Genomic DNA, 23,828 nt, shown 5'->3' with positions numbered 1-23,828 from the left:
TCATTTAAACTAACTAGCTTCAGACATTGACATGCGAGTCATATCAGTCCGAATGGCAAGGGAGCCAATAAATATTTTTTGATAGCAATACGGCATAAGTTGTAACATGATGTTTTTATTGCAGCCAAATAAAACATAAATCTCTTCGTATCAGCACTACTGGCAATGATCCCTGTGCCAGCTATGTATCTACTGGCCTGCCTGTGTTCTTCATAACCACTGATTTTTAGGCCTCCGGGGCAACTGATAGTAGTTCTTTGATTCGGTTCCAGTATAGCGCTCTCTGCAGCATACACACACTGCGAGCATAGGGTTTGCTGTGTTTGGGGCTGTTTGTGCAGTAGCTTTCCTTTTAGCTTTGTTACTTTGTTAGGTGCGGCGAGCCCGCACAGCCTGGCCTGTTTTCCACCGCTGACCATGATGTCTCTGTTCCCTGCAGATCGGCCTTTGAGCAGGACGTGGAACATGGTAACACAGATGGCCTGGGAGACTGCCAAAGTAAGCAGGCCTTCTTCACTCTTATCTTTCTTCCTCTCTTCCATACCTACCCCCCACCACCGCCACCGCCACCACCATTCCTCTCTCCTCTGTTAACTTGGTCTCACTCTTCACTCAGCCCTCCGTTTCTTTCTTCGCTGCTGTCACCTCTTTCTCCCCCGTCTGTTCCGCCCTCACAATCCTCTCTTTCAGCCTCTTCCATCCATCTGTCCCTCTCGGCTCTCATCCTCCTCTGTCTTGCTCCCGCTGCTTCTCTGGTCCCCCCGGTCAATAGAGTGTTGTGTCCCACTGGGCAAAGACTGGGTTCCTTCTTGTACATTGCTGCAAAAACACAACCCAAACATTCAGCGACACACAGGATTTTGCTTGTGAGTCGTCACTGGGCTCATATTGAGACACAAAACAAGACCGGGCTCTCAACCCAGTCAACCCCAGAAGATTTGAAAGGTCTCTTTTAACCTACAACACAGGGACTGGCACATAGGGTATATTTGATCTTTTGATGTCCAAACTGTTTGGATCCGTCGAATGTGATCGCCTGTTGATATTCCTCAGAGTTGCTCAGTTTGCAAGAGACCTGCCAAAACATTTTGACTTTGAATCATTCATCTCAGTCCATTTCATCTCATTTTCAACTATTTACGCAGAGTAAATGAAGGCCGTGCATTTTCACTTCAATTTCATCGGTGTGTTTATTCAAGGGAAGCCATAATGTTTGACCTTCATGGATCCTCCCTGATTAAAAGTTTGGAGAATATTCAGCAGCCGGTCGATTCTGAATTACTTTAAAAGTCATGGCTTTTAATCATGTTAAAGCGTAACCTCTCTTTACTGCATGCAATAACACGTTTATTCTCTTTTCTCTTCTTCTTCTTCCAGATACCTTTGTGGCACTGAACGGTAAGTATCCAACATTTACTGTGTAGGCAATCAAAAAAAAAAAAAAAAACATGCAGGAGCTGCATTTCATCTACCCATACTCTTTAACTTCAGCCACACCTCTTCATCTAGTCAATCAATCATTCCCTCTCAAGTAAATGAAAACTCCTCCCACATGTGTGAAGAGGGGTTATTAATGACTCAAGGGCCCTAACTGAATTGATCTCGTTCCTTCTTTCTGATAGACGTTCCTTCCAGTTACGGAGGTAATGTAACATTAAGGCACCGTCAGTAGATCTCACCCCTCATAGTGTTTCCTCATCCAGCCCCTTCAATGTTTAGAATGAAGGACGTAGAATTGGAAATCAGAAAACTACAATTACAAAGATCTTGAATGCTGATTCTGATTCTATTAGAGTCTCCTGTCCCTTCCCGTCCCCCTTCCCCGTCCCCTTTTTCTCCCGCGCAGCAGCATTGATTAGCCCTGACCTTTGCTTTCGCTAATTGGATGGATCTGGTTGTTGGTGCTCTGAGGCCTTGATGTTGAAGAAATGCCGCGGCGTGCACATTAAACAGGACGTGTCAACGGAGAGACTTGACTGGCCTGTTTCGAGTCTGCATAGATCAGACCTTTTTCCTGCTTACTGTAACCAAGCATGGGCAGTTGGCAGAGACTCTCAACACAGTCAAAGATGCTTAAATCAAATCCGTCCACTCTCTTAATCACACAGCTTGACACCTCACTGATGACTGATTGATACCATTTTCCTCACTCACAAGTCTTTATGATGAATTATAAAAAAAAGTGATTTCTTCTCCATATAGCACCCACGTCGACACTCGCATCCACCGCGTTTTTATCTAATCGGAGAGTGCGTTAGTTTTGTTCTCGGTCACACTCTCTCACTCAGAGAGATGCACACACACACACACACACACACATACCTTGCAGCAGCCAGATCAAAACAGTCAGATCCATACAGAAAGACAAGAATAGATATTTTGAAGTTGTTCCAGAAAGCCCAGCGCGCTCGCTCTCTCATCCCCCTGTGGCTGTACCCCCACTGTGATACTCCCTCCTCTTAGAGATCCAGGGTCACGGTAATAGCATCTGTGTTGGTGTGCACCCCTATAGTGTTGAATATGCTTTCACAGGCACACAGGCACACACACACACGCACGCACGCGGACGCGCACACATGCACAGATAACACCCCGTTTACATCCCCCCAAACAGATTCTCAGCCATTGCCCCAGAGCCTCTCCATCTATCTGCCGGTGGTTGATATGGATTTGAAGATAAATAAATGCGCCTTCTCCGTTCTCCTTTCCTCTACTCCAGACTAGACACCCTTCCCTCCCTTTTAATCTGTAGAAAGAGAGGGATGTGCATCCGTCTGCAGTTTAGGGCTTTTTTTTCTGATCCGTGGAGGAGCTCGGAGGCTCCGAGCTCTCTCTCTCTATGTGTGTCATCTGCCTGAATTGCACTTCCCCTGGCAGTGGGGGAATGAATTATAAAATAGGCCTGTCACACTAATCTCTCAGCCCTGGGCCAATAGTTAAATAAATCATTTTAATGATTGCCACGCCACACGGAGGAAGAGGAGGAGGAGGAGGCTCTGGGTGGTGTTGTGTGCGGGTGTCTGTTGTGGGTAGTCGACTAGCAGCATCAATGTTAGTCCCCTGAAACGTCTCCCCATCAAACACAAGGATAAACACATATTGAAAAGGCACTCGCACATCTGAAAACACACACACACACACACACACGCACTGCTGTCACCTCCTCTGAGGAGAAATTGGGGTACGAGCTCCGCAGAGGACGTTGAAGAGTGTTGTCTCTTGTCATCTGGAGAAGATTTTATTTTTTTTTTTTAAACGTGGCTTAGATACATTATATTAAACACAATATTTATCTTGTGCAAAATTGTGTAGGGTAGCTCAGCTGTAAGCATGTGGGATCTTAATGTGATTAGCATGGTTCAGAAATAAACAGTCAGACCAAGCTTATGCACCAATTCCTGCCTGAGGAAGGCAGATGCAGGAAAACAGATCCTGAGATTGACTGAAAGACGTGCAGCGTTGGATGGAAAGGAAAGCGTCGGTTCTGATCAACAGCCTATTGCCTACTTTGTTGTGCGTTCAATTCCACAGACAAACATCCAGCGTGTGCTATTCTTGCTATAGTCTCATCATCGGTGTCACTTCCTGGCTGTGTTGTGGTGTCCTCTTCAACTGTTGGCCAGCAGTCCACTTAGCCATTAAAGAATTTAATAACAGGGAGCAGTCTGATTAAAGAAAATTCATTAAATCTTAATGGCATATTTCTGGTGATTGATCTAGCCATGTTGCTGAGGGCGAAAAGCTAAAATAAGATTGCCGGCTGAGCAGATATGAAACAGTTGGGAGACTATCGGTTTCAAAACAACGAAATTAGGGAAAGGTGAGGCTACATGGGAAATGAGAAGAGAAGAGAAGAGAAGAGTAGACGACAAAGACAAGAAAAGGTGTCTTCTGCAAGCTGCCTCCTTTGTGTGACAAACGAAAACACAAGATATTTAGGTAAATGTCACGGACAAATTTGGAGTCTTCACAGTTGAGAAGCTGAAGCCGGAGCCGGAGTATATGTGGCATTTCAGCTTGAAAAATGACTAGAAATATTGATCAATTATCAAAATTAATTCAAACTTGAGTGATTGCTGTTTGTGTTGAGCGTCATGTTGAATTTATTGAAGTGTAAAACTGAAAGAGAAAAGGTCGCAGGGGGAGCATGAACAGACTTTCCAGCGCTCCGACGTTGAAGAAAAGTTACAGGCAGACCTAACTGAAGCGATGGAAAGAAACTTTGTCTCTCGTCCTTTATATTAAAGTTAGACACCCTATGGTGATTGTGGAGAAATACGATTGTGCTCGTCTCTGCTCTGACAGGCCCAGCAGAGCTTTGACGTGTCAGTCAAAACAGGAGGGGAGAGAGAGAGAGAGAGACAAAAGACAGAGTGAGGCAGAGAATGACAGGAAAAAAAAAAGAAAGGACATGTCGATCCTGAGAAACACACACACACACACACACACACACACACACACACACACTCACACACACACACACACACACACACACACACACACATACATTTGATAATGAGTTGGTCAGGGTCAGCGAGGGAGAAACACTTTGTTGGCTCACACAGTCCAGCAGCTGTCCTTGTGTGTGTGTGTGTGTGTGTGTGTGTGTGTGTGTGTGTGTGTGTGTGTGTGTGTGTGTGTGTGTGTGTGTGTGTGTGTGTGTGTGTGTGTGTGTGTGTGTGTGTGTGTGTGTGTGTGTGTGTGTGTGTGTGTGTGTGTGTGTGTGTGTGTGTGTACTTCGAAGGAGGAATAGATGTGTCTCTGTGTGTGTGTGTGTGTGTGTGTGTCTGTACCTGTCTACCCCTGCTGGCCTGTGCTCACATGCACTGAAAAGCCTGTCCCACTTCTGCCCCGAGCGCCAGTTAACCTGTGTTGTGTCCGGCAGGCCACCATCACCACCATCACCACACCCTCTCACTCCCCACCTCGGCCCTACCCGAGGCTGCCGAGGGCCCCCTGGGGCGGGGCCGCATGGTGGAGCGGAAGGACCCCCCCATGAGCTCAGACAAAGGGGAGGACCCCTACGTGGCTGTGCCCTCTCAGACCCAACCCGAAGCCAATGGTAAGCCTTGGAACGCAACAGTGAGCAGTCAATTTGGTCCATTGTCACCTGTGGCAAGGGGGCGGGGGGGGGGGGGGGGGGGGGGGGGGGGGGGGGTTTCCTTAATTGAGATTTACGGCTGCCTGGCTGCCTCCAGCTGACAAGGTGTAGAGATACTGGATCACTTCCTCTCCAGGGGACAAATTGCCTCAAAGTGTGCACGTGCCTGCAAACACAACCACACGATACACTGAATGTCTATGCAGACACATGCACATTCTGTGCTCATTAAGTTACACATATGCAGACTCTGTAGGATGGATTTATTATCCCTGGACTGTAATGTCCCACGGGAGATGTAATATCCAGACCATTACACTCTGAAAAGGAAGATGGCGATGTATTTATTTCCTTAAGAAAGAAGATGGCCCCGGGTTCCGGGCTCTGTCATCCTTTGCGACACAGTGACATGACATTGAACGCCCTTTTTCTCTCGTGTTAACAACCTGCCTAATGCTGCACCGCCTCAAGGACGGCTCGCTGGATGAATGAGGCCGAGAGAAAAGGAGGGAAGAGAATGAGACGAGAGGGACGACACACTCACAAAAAAGGTCACTGCAGTGCTGCTATCCACGTTTTGTCCCTTAATAAAACAGCCAGACCTATTACACATCCCATTAAAATAACACGCAACATGTCCCAGCTACATTACAGAGCTCATGCAATTAGAGGCAGTATCACTATGGCCTTGAGAAGATATTGATTATTAATAATGGTGATTCATCATGAGTGTGGCGCTGTAGGTACATTGTATAGATACACTGATTGAAAAGAAGGAGACAAAGAGAAAAAACTTTAAAAAAAAAAATTTTTTAAGGGTATCATTCCTCAAATCGTTCCTGTCATCTATTAACTTTACATTTAACTGAAGAGTCAGAAAAAAATATTAAGCAATATGGGACAAAGCCAGAAGGTCATTTTACAGCACTTACCATTGTTCTGCAGTTATTTCCAGAATCCCCAAAAGACTCAGCTAACCACCTGAATTAAAAAAAAAAAAATCTTTCTGTTGCACTATAAAAAAAACCATCTTCAGCATTTTCCTAATCCAAACCAAGATGGTAGCCGGGAATGTCAACAAATCTCCTTGGTCAATTTGAATAATATGAATCAAAAAAAAAAAAATATATATATATATATATATATATATATATATATATATATATTCTTATATACAGAATTTGACATTACTCAACAATGTTTGTATATTGCTTAACATACAGCTGCAAGCTAAGAAGCAGCGATCGTGTTTTCGAGGGTCCAAAGATTTTGGGAATACCTACAGAACAGCAGTGTGTCGACTCTTCATTTTTTAGGTACAAAAACAACTCAAAAACACGTCTCTCATAATTGCGACACTAAAATAAGATGTTACGTTGGGCCCGGTCCGCCGCCACGCAACACTCCAGTATCTCCTGTCTGTGGAAGAAACCGAGGCACAGCAGTGCCTGCGACATGTCAGCTGGAAGCAGTGGGGCACCAGTGGGTAGATCCAAGCACAATGGTGGCAGAGACTTCAGTCAGCATGCCTACAGCCAGCATCACAACATGCTGTCGCTAACGCCCTCCGTCGCCTTTACCTGAGCAAGTGTAACGTTACGCGAGCCTCACAAGGAATGGCGAGCAGCGCTACTCTTTGAAAATCACTCGGACAAAAAAAAGAAGCTTAAAGCTGCCTCAAGAGGATCAAAAGTTGTGGTGGGTGTAGACGTTTCACGCTCAGGTGACTGCAACAGGGCCTCACATTTCAAAACAATACTTCCTGCTGTTTTTTTTCTGTTATTATGATTATGATTATTATAATTTTATAATACACCATTGCTGCTTCTTTCAGTATTTATCAGTTCTATTTCAATTTCAGCTCTGCAGTCTTTTTATTTCTCCTTTTCTTTGAACGTCAGCTCTGATGAGAGTTCTTTGATTTTCTTCGGTTGGTTTCTTGTGAACAGTTGTTGATATTTTTTGCATGGCTTGGTCGGAGACTATGTCCCTTTTCTGTTGTTGTTTTTGCTATATATATATATTTGCCTTTTCCTGCCCTGATTGCTTTGATGCTTTTGCGCACAGTTTTGCCTCCGTGCAGCTTTCCAGCATGGCAAATTGAGCACCACAAGTCGCACAACAGTATTCATTTCCTGCTCCACCCGTCCTTCCTTCCTGCCGCCCACAGTAATACTGGCTTCAGGTGTCAACTGTACTGTGAAAACTTTGCAAACTGCTTATGTGAAAGGGAATCAATGTGTGAGGAATGATTATAGCGCTGGCAAATTTGGAAAAATAGAGCAATTTCTATCTGCATTTTAATGCAACAGAGATAAATTCATGCGGCCCAATTTTTCAGAAGAAATAATGCATAAACATTCCGCCACACTATCAATCTCTCAAATTAAGAAAACTAAAATCATGCTTGAGTGACATTTTATTAGCTCCGACCCAAACTTGTTTTGCAAGCCCCATGCCATTTAAAAGACGTCACAATTACTCCCCAACTTTTTTCATTTGCGGTTAAGACATTGTGGAATCTTATTTGCTAATGAATATTACAGTGCTGCCAATATGTATTAGTCCGACACCACCAGAGTAATTAGAAATGCTGCAGAGAGATGAGTTTTTCGCACACTGATGATATTTAGCACCCAGCAGCATCATTATCTGGCATTCCAGTGGGGCCATTGCAGTTGCCAGGTGGTCGCTTCTGTTTCACAGTACATTTGAGCTTGGTGTTTTTTGTCTTGTCTGTCTGTCTGTCTGCCTTGGCCTCATCTGTCTCCGTTATATTTTCTTCCATTCCTGTCACCATACCATGTGCACCTCTCCCTTTGCCTCCCACCGCTCACCCTGCCCCTCAAAAACCACCGACCCCACGACGTTCCACCATCTGCTGCCATTGTGATCAGTCTCCCTTCCACAGGACCTCTCATCTGACTGGGGTGGCATGTTCCAAGGCTATACCTTACGTAGTGCAAATTAATTCCTGGACCAATTTATGGAGCCTCCTCCCCCGATGCCCCTCCCCCCTGTCTCTCCCTGTCTCTTTTCCTCCTCCATCTCTGCACCTCCTCCTCCTCTGTCTCTCCCCTTGTAGTCTGTCTCTTCTCCAACTACAGTCATATCTCTTCCCTTGTCTGCAGGAATGAATCCTTGCCCTGCTCCCCCCCCCCCTCACTCTCTCTCCTCTTTCTACCTCTGTCTCCCTCTGTCTGTCAGGCTCAGCTCTCCCCCTCCCCATTACATCCAGCCTCCCCCAGCCCCAACCTGTAGCCGCCGCTGTCTCTCTCCAATTTATGGGTTTGTTACAGCAGCTATCCAGAGGAGAAGGAAAAGGGGAGAGGTGGAAGGAAAGAGGGATGGCGAGAGAGAGCCAGCAGGGGAAAGGACATGGGGAATGAGCAAGGGGAGAGGTCGAGAGAGAAAGCAACACACAGAAATTTATTAAACAGGAGAAGACTATAATTTAGCGGTGAAGGTTATAAGCGAGAGATGTTAAAAGGAAGAAGGCAGACACACTGGCTGAGTGCGATGGAAGAAATGGGAGTGAGAGAGGATAAAGAATGTGGTGAGATGTTGTAGCTGAACAGGGTTGACGACAGTGTTTCCCTCTCTATCCCTCTCAGTCATTCCTGTTCACGCCCGGCCACAGTTTTTACCCTGAACAGCCTACCATATATTTCATGTTCACGCAGACAATTCAACTAACATGGTGGAAACTCTGTTGGGCTGAATGTCAACAATCTACAAGTGCATTTGTTGAAGCTCTGCGTCCTACAAGTAATGTTCATATATATATATATATATGTATATTAAAAGCAAACACATTTTGAAGGTTTTTATCAACGTACTAATAGTTAGATTTAATGTCACTGGCAAATGCAAAAAGATTCTGTATCAGTGTTTAATTATTTCCCGCAATATCTTCATAGCAACAAGAACATGATCAAACATTTTTAAGGGCACTCGAAGCATATGGTTAAGGTCAGGGAAAGGTCGCAGTCGACCTGAGTTTATTTTATTAACAGTAACCAGAACATGTGATTCTGTCAGGTGTTGCTGTTAGTTTGTCCACCCTATTCATATTTAAACCAACAGTTAAACAGTACAACAGGGATTTTCAACAAAACTGGAACATTATAGGAGTCATGATATGTTAGTTATGATATGTTAATGGTAAATGGAGTTTATTTGTTTAGCGCTTTTCTACTCTTATTGACCCCTCAAAGAACTTTAACAATACAAGTCACACACACCCATTCACACACACTCACACATACACAGCTGCTATTCAACTTTTTCTGTCACATTCATACGCGGCGGCATGACGACTGGGCTAGTGGGAATCGAACCACCGACTTTCTGGTTAGTGGACGCCACTGTCTATCTCCTAATCCATTGCATTTGCTAGGTTTTACTAATAAACTGGGCACTGAGTCTATATAATGCACTTTCTACACTTGAAAAAACCATCATCTATACACTTAATGCAGGCAACAATTTAATTGTGAAAGCAAATTAGCATTATATAAAAACACATTTACTGAGAGACAGGGTTGTGAGACATATTTTTTTCCCCCCTGTCATACTCAGTATGATTCACAAAATCAATATTCACAACTGTCAATTAACTGAAGAAGATGCAGGGTTTTTTTTGAAATATTGAAATTACAAACTTGATTTGTGGATTTCATCTGAATAACAATTTTTAACGTTTAAACAAGGTGTTTAAAAGAAAAAACAGCATTCTGGCATGTTGATACTCCGCCGCGATGTATTGAGAGGTCTGACTGTCCTCCATGTCAGGGTTTCACAGTAATACCAACTGTCTGATAGCAAACCCGCAAGGGCTATTTTCAGCTGGTGGCAGCTCGCTGACACCCGTGTGCCAAGGTGAGGCAGGTGTGATAGAGGAAGAGTATGACCCTGCTCACAGAGATGAAGCACCGTTCTTTCTCTTTTTTTTCCCCATGCCAAAAAGTCTTGAGTCTGAGCAGTTCACCTCATCGCACTTTCTGGAAAGGAACATTTCACCATTGTTATTGGCCATGTCGTGTCAACCTTGAATCTTACATGTAACTATAGGGGAAAACCTGTCAAATGCTAGCAGAAAAAAAACAACGCTTTTTTTTTTTGTTTATAGTCATATTCCTGTTTCAAATTTTAATGAGTTCAGCCTCCACTTTGAGTCCATCCTGCTACATGCCCCAAGGGGAGCACAATCGTGGCTTTGATCTTAGCTTTTCTGGCAAATTTGCAAAAACAGTTGTGGTTGTGCTGCTAAAAAAATACAGAACGCCACAAAACATTCAACTTGTTTAGTTTGGAAGAGTGAATTCAACCACTGCTTTATCCCACAATAGCTCTGCAAGCTAAACCAAGACCAACAGCAACTGCCAAATGGAACAAGGCAAAGCACTTAGTGTCCGTTTCTCTCAACTGTGATTCATCTATAGCCACACATTTCATCTCAACTATGTAAATGATGGAAGGAGGATTTCTGGGTTGTCTGATTATCATGCGGACACTTCTCCTCGCAAACTGCCCTTCCACCGGAGGTGAGCTGACAGGACTTGAGCTAATAGAGGCTTTATTTCAACATGAACTCTCCTCACTGTCCGATGACGCATTTGGCTGGTGGACTTGCAGCCGGCGAGGGCAAAAACAATGTGCGATTTAATGTGTGTGGTTTTGTATGTCCTTGCAGGAGAACAGTAATAGGTTCAAGTGATACCATTATAAGAGATTGGTTAAAAATTGGCAAAGCTGCCCTTTAATGTGGAAAGACTGCACTGGGCGAAAAAACATTTTCATCAAATGATCCTACAACTCATATTCCTGTCACTCAAACACCTTTTACCATGGCCTAAACTGCAGGATGGCGGTTTCACCGTCTTTTTTTTTGGCCACCGTCCTTTGTGAGGCGGATGATTTATCCGCAGCTCATTGTGAATCATAATAGAAACAGTGGACTGGATGTTTTGCCGGCATTACGCACTTCCCTGACTGACGTCAAGCCGTAAGCCATAATTTCCTCCACTGATTACCGTATTGTTCTCGCAGGCCTCCTTTGTTTTCCACACACATTCGCTGCTTGCTTTTCCATTTTTATGTTTTTGGTTTATGTTTTTCAGAAAGACGTCTCACTATTGCCTTTTGTCTTTTTGGCCGTGTGAGACTGAATCACACATCGCCGCAGCTCATCCCTTTGCGCCTCCGAAGCTTATCTAACCCACATGCTGCCGTCATTATTTGAAGCGAATTCAAACCGATCGCGTTCGCAACGTCCACCAGTGAGCCACTCATCAAGTAGAAACAAGATGGGTCTTTGTTCTTCGGTGGCACCGCGAACGGGCCTGTTGATACAAAAAAAAAAGGTGATTATCAGAGCCTGAAATTTATAACTGGAGGAATTACAACTCTCTTAGTTATCGGTACGTAGCACTACGTAGTCATCCGTAGAAGTCAGAAGATTGGCACACATGTTAACCGGTCATGGCATGATAGAATACACTTGAGTGGATCACTCGTCGGCATTGAATACTAATTAACAGGAGTCAAGATTACAGAAATAAGCCACACAGGAGTTCAAACGACAGGTTTTCGCCACAGAAAAATCGACATTTAAATGTATATATGTGTATATATATCCAATTCTAAACATGATCTGTCAGGAAGCTGCTGTCTTTAATATGCCAACATGTAATTGTAATAGGAGTAAAATACAGAAATAATCTGATTCATTGTTTTGGCTGAGTTGATCGTGCAAACAGTGGTGCCTGTACCTGTGTCAATGTATGGCATCTAACAACAAATGAAAAATGTTCATAAGGACATTTAATTCAGCCTGATTTCCTGCGAGTATTAAATGCCGCAGTTTGTATGCAGGGAGGCGGATGAGGTAGTACACTGGTGTTAATACCTGAAGTACAGAATGATATAATTAGGGGGTTTAATCATACCTTAACTGGCTCATCAGCATGCGGCGCACTGACTGGAGATTGTTCGATGCTCTAATATTGAAAAAGCACCATTAAGTGGCTCTTGAATGCAAACATACACAAGACTTAATGGGACAATACCCTAACTGCACGGGGACTAAAAAGAACTTGATGACTGGCTGTCATCATCTGAAACAGCGACGTCCCTTTTGACAGACGACACGGGGCGAGTCCCTGGAAAAGAATAAGAAGTTTTCCGAAGCCTCTGAACGCTCTCTGCTCCTCTCCTTCATCGTTCTTTCTTCTGCTCCATTGCTTCTTCGCTCGCCAAGGTCCGCCGTTGTGCCGCTCAACAAGTGGCAAGTCGGTGAGAGCAGTTCAGTTTTAAAAAAAAACCCCAACCAAATCATTTTGCAGCCAGTGTCTTTGTGTGACGGCCTGTAGACAGAGGTCGGGGCCCTCTCCGCAACCCCCTCTGTGATGTTTAACTGCCTTTGAAGTTTCCCCAACACAAAGACCAGCTCTGTGGGCTTAAGTCAGCTGGTGCTTGTGAAGAGATTAAAAGAGTGTCAGAGTGTCCGTGCGCGAGACAGACACAGAGAGAGAGAGAGAGAGAGAGAGAGAGCATTCACGAGTTCCAGTCACGGCAGATTACAATGTCTCTGATTTACAAGCAAGTGTTGCCGACCCAGGCTGTTTTGACAGCGAGAGAGATATCTGAGTATCTGAGATATGTGTTTAATATCTGAATGTTGAGGCCCGGGGCGGCGTGAAATTCAAATCAATTCAACCGCTGAGAGAAGTGTTGATCTGCAGGACGGCTCGTGATGCATTTCGGGGGGGGGGGGGGGCGAGGAAAGAGTTGCAACCAGAAGATTATAAGTCACTGTGTAGTCAGAACCCCAGCGAGATGAGACTAAAGCAGAACATCTGGGAGTTCGCGCTGCACTTTGATACTTTTCAAGGTCATGGTCGGCAAAGTTTCGCAAAGTTTTGCCGAGATCACAAACGGGGTCTCTTAAAAAGTCAGCCATATTGCCACCTTGATTCAAAAAACCCTGAAGTCCTGTGATTCGGCAGAGGCAGCTCCGGTGTCCTCTGTGGCTACGTCCTCTCTCTTTGATGCTCTGGATGAGAAACAATTCCTCACATGAAAGATGGAAGTCTTCAAAGTTTCCCCTTTTTCTTTCTTTTATGTTTTACCCAAGGCCTCGGGCTAAGTACCCTCTGGAAGTGTGTGTGAGTACAAGAGACGTAAGTGATGGATGGAAGAGGAGAAAGAGTAAAGAAGAAAAAGAATGAAAGCATTTTTTTTTGGGGGGGGGGGAGGCGCCGACAGGAAGAGCCATGCAGAGCAGGTTAAATAGGGCTTTAACCTCGGCTCCCACACCCAGAATTGAAGACAAAGATCCAGCTCCACAGTTCGCCTGCTTCACCAGAAGGAACAACCCGTTTGACTCCGCTGCCCCTCCAGCTTTGTTATTCAATCTGAAGCCCAAATCCCCGGTCAAGTAAAGTTAACCTTTAGCGGCAATAATTTCACTGTCATGAAAATCCATAACCGTTTTGCCTTGCTCTTTTTTTGGGGGGGGGGGGGGGGGGGGGGATTTAAGCACCGCAGACAAAGATGGATTCATGCATTTGCATTTAACACGGCTTAAGGATTAGAGAATAGTATTTGTTTATGATTGCACTTTCATTATCGAAATGATTTCTGCAGACTTTCAGGGCAACCTCACCTCAAGTGAAACCGAAGGCCTCTTCCTTTTCTTCCCCCCTGTTCACGGAAATGTTTTGACCCAGCGGTTGCTCGAGCAGCAACCGTCGCAATTGTCATTCATGCTAAAGGATGACAACGCGCAAAGTGCATGCAGGGTTATAATCACCGCTCTTCCCACTCCCCGCTGACTGGAACACTTGCCATATGGACGCCGAACAGCGCGGAGGGAGACGGAGGAGTGATTCATTGTCTCTGTGGAGGAGAGAAAGAAACAGAAAGATCTGAGTGAGGACAGAAGAAATTCAACAAAGTGATGAATAGCAGCAAGGAAAAGTATCTCTCTCTCTCTCTCTCTGGTCTTTAAGATGTTACTGTGCGAGATGGGAAGCAGATGTTTCGGCAGACAGGTGAGCCAAGTGGTCACACGAGTCCACAGCCCAACACATGTCAAGTCTTAATGCCTCGCTGCAGATAACACTCATCGCTTCTCACACTACCTACACAGCCAGGCACGTCCTCCATAAGGAATTTTTTCGGCCTGAGGTATGGCTGAGCTTTTTTTTGGGGCCTTTTGTTTAACTCTAAGATGAGGTATGGCTGAGCTGTGTGTTTTCAGCACTTGATTAAAGAGAAAAGTGAAGTTTTGTTTTTACTATAAATGAGGAACGATCGGCGCAAAAGTTACCGCTGAGTTTTTCTTTTCGTCTTTGCGCCGGGTAAGCTTCGACGACGATGCAGAGGTGCGGCTCAGTGCTTTCCTTTCGACTGGGAGAATGAGTTTTAGGTCGGGTTTTTTTTGCGACCAATGAAGTATGACTGCCGCTCGCGAGGATTATGGATGTTAGTTGAAGAGAGTCTGGATTTCTGTTCCATGAGAACTGATTACCATGCCGCTCCTTTGTCTGTGTTATGTCTCGCTGAGGAGACGGAGAAAGACGATGTTCTCTGAGTAAGTCCTCGGTGACAGAGCCAAAGCTATGAAGCCTAAACACGATTACCCGACCCCCTTCAGGATCTTCGCTTAATTGTTGCAACTAGAACATTTTGTGGCGTCTTCTTTTGGAAAATTACCGCAAGGAAAGTGAAGTGAAGCGTGGAAACGGCAAACTGTGGGAGAAAATTGCACAAATCTACCTGTTGACATTTGTTTCATGTTTCAGCTCATTTTCCATTTCTATTTTAAACATGTAATAAGTAGGGCCATGTTTCACATTTCAAAATACATTACTACTGTCTGTTCTACAAAGGAAAAATAGAGAAAAAAGTCAATAAAAATGAGTTGATAATGGCTTTTCAAATCATATCACCTCAGTGATATGAAGAGAAGTTGAATTCCCTTCATCCATGTGAAAATCAGGTTATTGTCTTTAGTTATATCATTCAGAGTGACTGAAAGCTTCCATCTTCTTTTTTCCGCATTTCACAGTTTGCAGGTTGTTGTGACTCCCAACGGAAGGTCACAGAGTTTTATAAAATGATAACCCACACGTGAATGTTGTGCAATGAATAATATGTACTGCAATACACTCACGTGTAACTGACTCACGCTATCAGGAAAAGCAGAGTGCACTGTGGGAGCTTTTTACGTGATGGATCCCACCTGTTTGATCCTCGCTGGTAACTGATCCGTGTTGGCCATGGGTCACGTGTGAACTCATTGTAAATCTCTCTGCTGTGGACCGGTGTGTTTAACCCAAGGAATGAAGTGTTGCATTAGATGTCTACATTCATCAACTGGCTGGAGGCTATTATCTGTGCGTGCGTGTGTGCGTGTGTGCGTGCGTCCGTGCGTGCGTAAGGGCGTTTGTGCGTGCGCGTGCGCGTGCGCGTGTGCGTGTGCGTGTGCGTGTGTGTGCAGATTATTGTTGATCCCATTTTTATTACACACAACCTGCTGCTCCCACTCTAACCCCGCTAGAACACTTCATAGCTGCTTTTTTTTTATTGAATTACCTTTTATTTGGCCGTATCGCACAGCGCGTCTTTGCCAGTCTTTGAAAGTGGCGCACCGATGACAGAGCTCATTGGATTTAGCGCTTAATCAGAGGCCTTTTTAATGTATTCTCCGTGATTCATGAGATTGGATCCAAGCTTTATGAAAAGTCTCCCATTTGCATCAATGAGAAGAAAAGGGTTCGGGTATTTCAGGCTCCTTTATCTGCGCTCATATCTTTTTTTCATTTCAGCGGAGGGTTTTATCTGGGATTTAGAATGTGAATCATAATCACCCGTCCAAAACACATTTTCAGTCGGAGATTGGATTTTTCGTGAAATACTGAATGCTGCTACTTCAAGCTACCGTTTGTGTCTGTTTTGAATAGGTGTTCCTCATGATGGGATAAACCCTTCTTCATTTGCATGTTTTTCATGGAATTATTTAAAACGCTAATCTTTTTACCCAGAAAATGTTTCAATTATTGCAATTCAATTTGTAGTTAGTCTATTAATACGCATCTTTCCCAACAGCTCTATTTGTCTTCGAATTCAGTTTGTAAAACAGACACCAGCCGACAGTATCATCTCTCTCTCTCTCTCTCTCTCTCTCTCTCTCTCTCCCTCTTTTTTTGAGCTCGCCAGTCTGAATGTCATCTCACCATTTCTCTGCAGGTGTGATTCGTGAGAGCTACCAGAAGGGTCGTGACCAGCTGGTTCCTGTGACCTTGTTGGCCATCGCTGTCATCCTTGCATTTGCCATGGGCGCCATATTCTCTGGCATCATTGTCTACTGTGTCTGTGACCACCGGCGGCGAGACGTAGACCTGACGGGCCGCAAGGAGAAGGACAGCCACCACCTCCATTCCCGCCGGGGATCAATGAACAGCGTGACGAAGTTGACGGGCCTGTTTGAGACGCAGGCCAAGGATGGGCGTCCCGAGGCCATCCTCACCCCTTTGATGCACAACGGCAGAATGACACCAAGCGCCAAGATGTTGATAAAAGCAGACCAACACCACCTGGACCTTGCTGCTCTGCCAACCCCTGAATCCACCCCCATGCAGCCCCGTCGCAAGCCCAGTCGGGGAAGCCGCGAGTGGGAGAGAAACCAGAACCTCATCAACGCTTGCACCAAGGACATGCCACCTATGGGCTCCCCAGTTATATCTACAGATCTGCCTCTGAGGGCATCGCCGGGGCACATCCCCAGCGTGGTGGTCCTCCCGCTGCCACAGCATCAGCACCAGCTCCAGTCTCATCTGCAGCCCCACCAGCATACCTACCAGCACGAATATGTGGAGCAGCCGCACCATAGTGACCTGAGCATGGGCCACAGTGTCATGGATGACCAGGGGGCCACCCTGGAATACAAGACAGTGAAGAGCCCGTGTCACAACCTCAACATGGTGGATCCAGATGGGGTGCTGCCGCCCCGTGTGCCCCAGCGAGAGGCCTCTCTCACCGTCCCTCCTGCCGTCCCACAGATGGGCAAACGCCTGGAGGTCCATTCCTCAGTCTACGGCCTGCGGAAAGGGTCCGCATCCGCTGCTTCCGGGTCCTCCGCCCTCAAGAAGCACAACACCAACTCATCTAACTCCTCCCATTTGGCGAGACATCACAGCTTCAACCGCGTGGAGACTCCACCGCCTGCACCTCAGAGGGTGGACTCCATACAAATGACAGCACAGGGCATATCTCTGTCACGGCAGCCTGGAATGAGCTCCTACGGTTCACTGCCTCGAACGGGCATCAAATATCTCAAGCCTGATGTCCCTCCCAAACCCTCCGTAGTCTCTCTCTCCACGAAAGTCAAGTCCAGTGACTCCTGCACATAGTTAGCTTGTCAGCCAGTCGGTCCAATGTGAACAAACAGTAGTTAAAGGTTTTTCTGCGAGAGAGGAAGAACAGGGAATACTGTACAACTTGCATCTCCGTTTAGTGTTTTTTTGTTTGTTTGTTTTTGGTGTACAGTGGGAAACGCAACACAGATTTTTTTTTTTTTTTTTTAAAGAAAGACTTTCTTTTTATATAAATATGTAAATATTATACAAATGGTTGTTGTCATTTGTTACCGTCATAGAGCTTATGCTCTGGCTGGCTCCCAGTTCCTCTGTAGACACACATGGGAACATGTGCTACTGAAACAGAAGAAGATGACGCTCGTCCTGAATATTTCATCCAACGGCACCCTGTAGCATCCAAGACCGTGGTTCTCTTGTTTGTGGTGTCTTCTTGGGCAATTGGGACTCGCCTCGATATCTTATCGTGCTGGTAGAAGCACATAAGACAGCGGCACGGGGAGATAATAATCGTTGTACAGTACCTTGAGGACTGGGGGACTCTGAGTGAGCAGGCACTCGGGAGAGACCGAGCTCGGACTGACAGGACAGACGGCTGCCTGGGTTCTGTCGGAAACTGTGAAACGCCTCTCAGTGTTACAGCAATCAAGTTCATGCCTGGGTTTGACTGAAAGCCTGGCCCGGAAGAATCCTCTACTGTACTGGTTACTGAACAACACATGACTGTTAATACTAATAGCTTGTTGTATTTATTTTTATTAAGTGCTTTTGGAAAAAAAAAATAAGAAAAGACTGACTTTGTAGGCTCGGAATGAGAGAGGGAGGACAGAGAAGAGATCTTTTAATAATAATTAATCAAGTGTGAGGAGAAAAGAAAAATATTTAAAGTCATTAAACTGGAGCCAGTAGAACTTTTTTTGATGACCAAAGGTCCACTAGGTCTTACTGAGGGCTCAGTGGGACCTGCCGCTTGAGAGATATGTGAAGAGGAGAAGATATTTATTTAAACTGTGCCAGACAGGGACATTTTACTTCATGGACCAGAAATTCCATTGTTATAGACCAATCATTAAAAAAAAAAAAAGAGAAATCTCACCCTTTCACTCCTCCGATGAGCAATCCCTCCCTCCCCCCAATCAGCACTGTGGTTTTTTGTGTGAGTCAGTAACATTTGTCCTGATTGGTTTCGGGCTCACCGGTGCCATCCAAGCTCTCTGTTGCATGTTGCAAATATAAGAAAAACCAGCTGCAGCAACAGTATGGGAATCTGCGTACACACACATACAAATACGTACAAAAATAAAAGCTGTAAGTGGCGCTGCGAGCGAACGGCGCGACGCGACTCGACGCCTCCGTCTTTGAACGTTATCGTCTTTTCTACCGGCGTCACGCACGTGAGCAGGCGAACAAGGAAAGTATCAAAACATCTGTATTGCCTGCTTCTTTTTCCACATGTAAATTTGTGCCTTACACCCTAAAGTAGTGACAATGTTTTCTTTGATAGCTGTTAACTTTGTCTCCTTGTAGTATTTTTTATTTTTTCTTACATCATGATATTTTCCCTGGTTTGATAAAAATGCAATTAAAGAATGTAGGTGTTATTGTTGTAATTCTGGTCCCTAGACATAACACACTTACAGTTCAAGGGGAAGAGAGAAAGGAGGAGTCTCTTTCTTCTTTCGCTCTTCCTCTCTGACACACACACACACACACACACACACACACACACACACACACACCCATATGCACATTCACATGCAAATACACACACTTACACATTCATCTTTGTGGTTCATTTCTGATTGTGCCATTAATGCGCTTAAATAAAATTCTTTATGTTGTGCTGGCAGTGTTGATGAAGAAGTTGTGAGTGTTTTTTTTTCTTTCTTTTATACAATTTTAAAGTCCTGGCATTTGTTTTTACTTTTTTCTTTTCTTCTGCCGTCTCATTGTTTGGACTGATGGTTAATTGACCGATGAACTGAACAATTTAACGTTTGTCACTTGAGAAGGCCAATGTGTGCGTATCTTTCTGGTGCACCGCAATAATGATTCAACGACAACGCCCTAGCGAACGTGCAGGATGAGCTACACGCGAAGTCACCCAGTGTACTAACAGTTTTTTGGCTTCTTTGTGTGCATCGTAACTCTTATTTGTTAGGCAGTTGCATAAAGCAGGCTGGTTCCTGTGAAGGAAGTTGACATTTTAAAACAATAATATTACAAAATGTACCTTATTTAACCCCTTTTTTTAAAAAGAGAAAAACACAGTTTGAGGGATTTTAGATAAAAGTTTTTTAAAATGTTGCTTCACTAACTCTCGTTGTCAAAGCCTTTGAGAAGGGCTGAGAGTTCGACTAATCCAACCTTTTTTTTTTTTTTTCCCTTTCACTTCCTTTACTTAAGCATTTTTATCGATCACCCCCCCCCCAACACTTAAATCAACGGAGCACTCCCTTAGTGTTGTATGTGTAGATAGGTGAAAGTTTTGTTGATATCAAGCAATTTTTATGTTTCTCAATGGAGGAAAGCCAACTATGTCTCAATCCACAGCGAACGGGAGAAGGACGTGTAGGGACCTGACCAACATACAGTATGTGTAGAGTGATGCCCCTCAAGAAGCATGGCCTGTGGTCAAATTGAGACAGTTATTGCCGTGATTACGCAAAGCTATGACACAAATGGCCCAGGATTAGTGTGAAGGGGTGCGTTTACCTCGGACTTCCGGAACAGCACGGCGCTGTCGGCCGGTAACTGGGCACTGCGAGAGCGTATTTTACGCCCTCCGGTGAATGGAGGCGTGCGCCAACCAGCAACTTTCCCGGGCCCTGAAATAATGCTGATGTCACGACTGAATATTTCCTGTCCAGAAATGTTAAGTTGTGTCAGCGTCTCGCCTGTTTTCCAGGAAAATCCGAACAAGAAAAAAAGGGTCAGTTTGCGTACGACAGCTGTGGGTGCACTTCAGATTCTAAAAAGCATTTCGATGTCGGAGCAAAGTTTGAACATTTTTAAGACTGGATTGGGTTTGACTGTGAAGGCTGCTGTGGACAGTGAGGTTCTTTGGTGTGTGCCTTTTTTGTCTTTCACCCTTGTTATAATACACTGCGACTAGATGCAAATCGACTCTCTTCTCGACTTCTCGACCCTTTTGAACTTTGTAAGCTTGTAAGATATTGTGATGTCACAAAGTTTTTTGCCCTACTCTCTCCACCTCCTTAACATCTGATTCACGGCTTAATGTATGTTGTAAAGACAAAAACTCTTTAATTTAATGCAAAATGTAATAAAAATAAAAAAAATAAAAATAAAATTCGTGTCATGAAGACCGTGATATGTCCTTGACTTTTTCACTGGTTCCTTCGCCTGGGGGCGGTTTATCTTTCTTTTCTTTCTTTTTTTAACCAGCAATATCTTTTTGTGTTTGATGCTGTTTGGGGAAAACCAAGTCTGGGCTGTGCACACGATTTGAAGGCTCTTCTGATAGAGAATACGTTTTAAGGAAAATATTGTGTTTTTGTGACCTCAAAGGGAAGTTCTCTTCACAACATTCCACTTCTGATACAAACCACATCTGAGTAGATGAAAGTGCTTTTAAGTGAAGTGATTTCTTCAACGTCATAAGTGATAAGTGGGGATAAAAACGCCAAGTTTATCAGCAAAGGGGAGAGGCCTGTACGGAGTCTGTCGGTTAAATGGAGCGAACGGTTTGATGGAGATTGGCAGACTAATATCGAAGGTACTTGAACTCATCTTATAAACTATGATACATTGGTACAGATACAGGTTTAAGGCAATCCATTAAGTTCCATATAGGAAATCAATAGACTCTTAAAATATATTCTCAAGGCAGTTGGTTCCATTTAAAAAGCATGGCAGCCGCATTTAGAAAAGAAGCAGAAAATTCAATGTATTGTTCGTAAGTGCTTTGCAATGAGTATTCATGACTGAAAGCATGAATATCTTTCTCAAGGGCAGACACACATGTCTAGATTCATGAAATAAACCTAGAATGACCTGACAACACACAAAAATTGGCTTTGGTATAATCAACGTTTTTGAATTAACAATGCATCACATTCCTATAGAAATTTATTATGTAGAAAATTATTCTCTATGTTTAATTTGTGAAATTGAGGACGTCGCTGAAAACTGCTTGGAACCGCAATACTACAATTAACCTCTTGATTTTACTCGGACTATGTACCTGGTAGCTGACAGGGTTAAATCTGTTTGTTGTCCCATTCAACTGATTTGGAAATTACGTTCACATGTACGTCTTCCTTTGGCTGCAGTGCATGTGAGATTAGTTCTCACATAGAGCCCCTTGTATGTAAGCTGAGAAAAAAGTACAACCATCTTCAACCAACTTTTCAACTCTGTATGAGTTTACTCAGAGTACCTACAGTACAGTGTCCCCTTATTAAAGCCCCTTCCCTGATTTGACACATAATCATGAAAACAAATCTCGTCACTCGCAGTGCAGTGTTGTTGACTAACGCTGACCAGAACCGCTCCCATATCAAACGTGGGTCTCCAGTTTCACGTGTTGGAACATCCTTGGTGTAGCTTCGCCATGAAATGTGGCTTTGGCAGGTCGCTCGACACTCGAGCCTTTGATCTGGAGGTGAGTCAGAAGTTGCAAGCGTTGGTACAAGTCCGACTCTGCGTGGGGATCAGATAACCAGGATGTGGTGCAGCTAATGAGGCCTGTCGCTGCCTTCACAATGCCGCATTGTGCAGCCCCCATTCAGGCACCCGTGTGTTGTCGTACTACTCAGAGATCGAGATTGAGATAACCACCGCCAAGTCTTTCCCAACATGACAAGAGCACAATCATATCTAGTGGTCGTTAGTGTGAGCCGTGTTTTCACAGAGTTACTCAGATGTTGGTATTTAAGGGGTCAGAATAGGGGAATTTCCCCGTCTGCGTGTGTGTGTGTGTGTGTGTGTGTGAGAGAGAGACACCATTTGACACAGAGAGAGACAACAACAGCGCATCAGGCTATTTCCATCAGGAGAGATGAATGAGAATGAGTAAATTAAAATAGAATTAGATATATTGTTAGTAGTAGGAAGAGACTTTGTTGCTTAGGCCCCTGCACAACAAGCTCGATGTGTGGATACAAAATATATCCCCCAGGAGAGTCATTAAGTTGAGTCCACACCTCTCTAAAATAGTTTAAACAAAAAGAAAAAACTTTTACAAGCATTATAACCTAAATGAACGTAGGATTTATAGCAGGGCTTGACGTTCCCAATAAACTGGAATGTGTCTTTCCGGATTCATCGCTGTTAACAACCCCCTTCCGCATGCGTTATTGCAGAGTCCAGTAAAGACGTCCAAAGAGACAGCTGTGGCATTCCAGTGGATTTGTGGCCTCGTGCACTAAAACCGTAATGCGTCCAGTAATCTAGAAGTAAATATGAATTGCTCTTTGATTAGCGGCGGCTGCGGGGACACTGTGCGCTGCCACTCTCGCCGGCGTAAATCATTTGCAGGCGCTCTGTCGCGTGGTCTGACATCGTGACCTGTCGGCCCGAGAGCTCAGTGGCTCTTTTGCCTGCCAGCTTCGGAGGGCAGCCTGCCAGACTTCCAGCAATCCCGGGCAACAAAACCAGCCCCCCAGCAGTCAGCCAGCGGAGCGGCCAACCAGCCGGCCAGCCGTTAAGCCCCTTCGCCAAGCCCTTTGCGTTAACCATCTAGACGTCCGTGCTGCCGCCCAGCCCCTGAGCCCCACCTGTCCTGTACACATCTCTAATCCACCCTCCCTGCATGGCCGCGGCCCGGCGGTGCTCATTTCGAGTGCCCCGCAATCTGTGGTCACAACAAGCTTAGCTGCGTGCTAATCCTCCATATCCAGCTATCATTATCCCCACACTGATACTGTACTGTCTGCATCGGCTGCTGCTCTTCATGGCACACATTCAAGTTTTTTGGGGGGGGGGGTTTTGTTTTGTTTAGTTTTTTATGCTTTTTCTGTCAGAATATGAAATGGCGGCTGCAGGTACAGTGACTCAGGCACAAAAGAAATAGACACAAAAGCTAGAAGAAAAAAAAGGAAGATAGGAAAAACAACGCAGGAAATAATTATCTGCCAAATAGAAAAAAAGGCTGTATAGATTTAAATAAAGTCAAAATACAGACAGACAGGCAGGCAGACACACACACGCACGCACACACACACACGTACACACACATTTACACACTCAAGAATAATGTGTGTCCCCTGTGAATTAATTGGTTTTTCTACGAGTCACTAATGGGGGTCAATAGGCCCCTTATTGACCATTATTATTCTCCATGTTGGTTGGGTTGTCATTAGTATCATCGAATAAGTACA

General features: G+C 44.6%; 1 protein-coding gene across 3 annotated transcripts in view; it reads left to right on the top strand.

Moving 5' to 3' along the window:
- Positions 1-20,818, top strand: part of sema6a (sema domain, transmembrane domain (TM), and cytoplasmic domain, (semaphorin) 6A) — a 101,171-nt gene extending 80,353 nt beyond the window's left edge. For 2 of the 3 annotated variants that reach the window (XM_035640216.2, XM_035640218.2), the window contains exons 16-19: positions 440-498; positions 1,378-1,398; positions 4,886-5,062; positions 16,358-20,818. In XM_035640216.2, coding sequence (XP_035496109.1) covers positions 440-498; positions 1,378-1,398; positions 4,886-5,062; positions 16,358-17,520 — 1,420 coding nt within the window. In that variant the 3' untranslated portion in view covers positions 17,521-20,818. The remainder of the gene's footprint in view (positions 1-439; positions 499-1,377; positions 1,399-4,885; positions 5,063-16,357) is intronic. The other variant, XM_035640219.2, reaches the window with a different exon arrangement.
- Positions 20,819-23,828: the final 3,010 nt, after the last annotated feature.

This window comes from Scophthalmus maximus, chromosome 19, assembly GCF_022379125.1.
Source record: "Scophthalmus maximus strain ysfricsl-2021 chromosome 19, ASM2237912v1, whole genome shotgun sequence".
NCBI classification, from domain to species: Eukaryota; Metazoa; Chordata; class Actinopteri; order Pleuronectiformes; family Scophthalmidae; genus Scophthalmus; species Scophthalmus maximus.
Note: the sequence above shows the minus strand (reverse complement) of the source record. Positions and strands in the feature narration are given on the sequence as shown.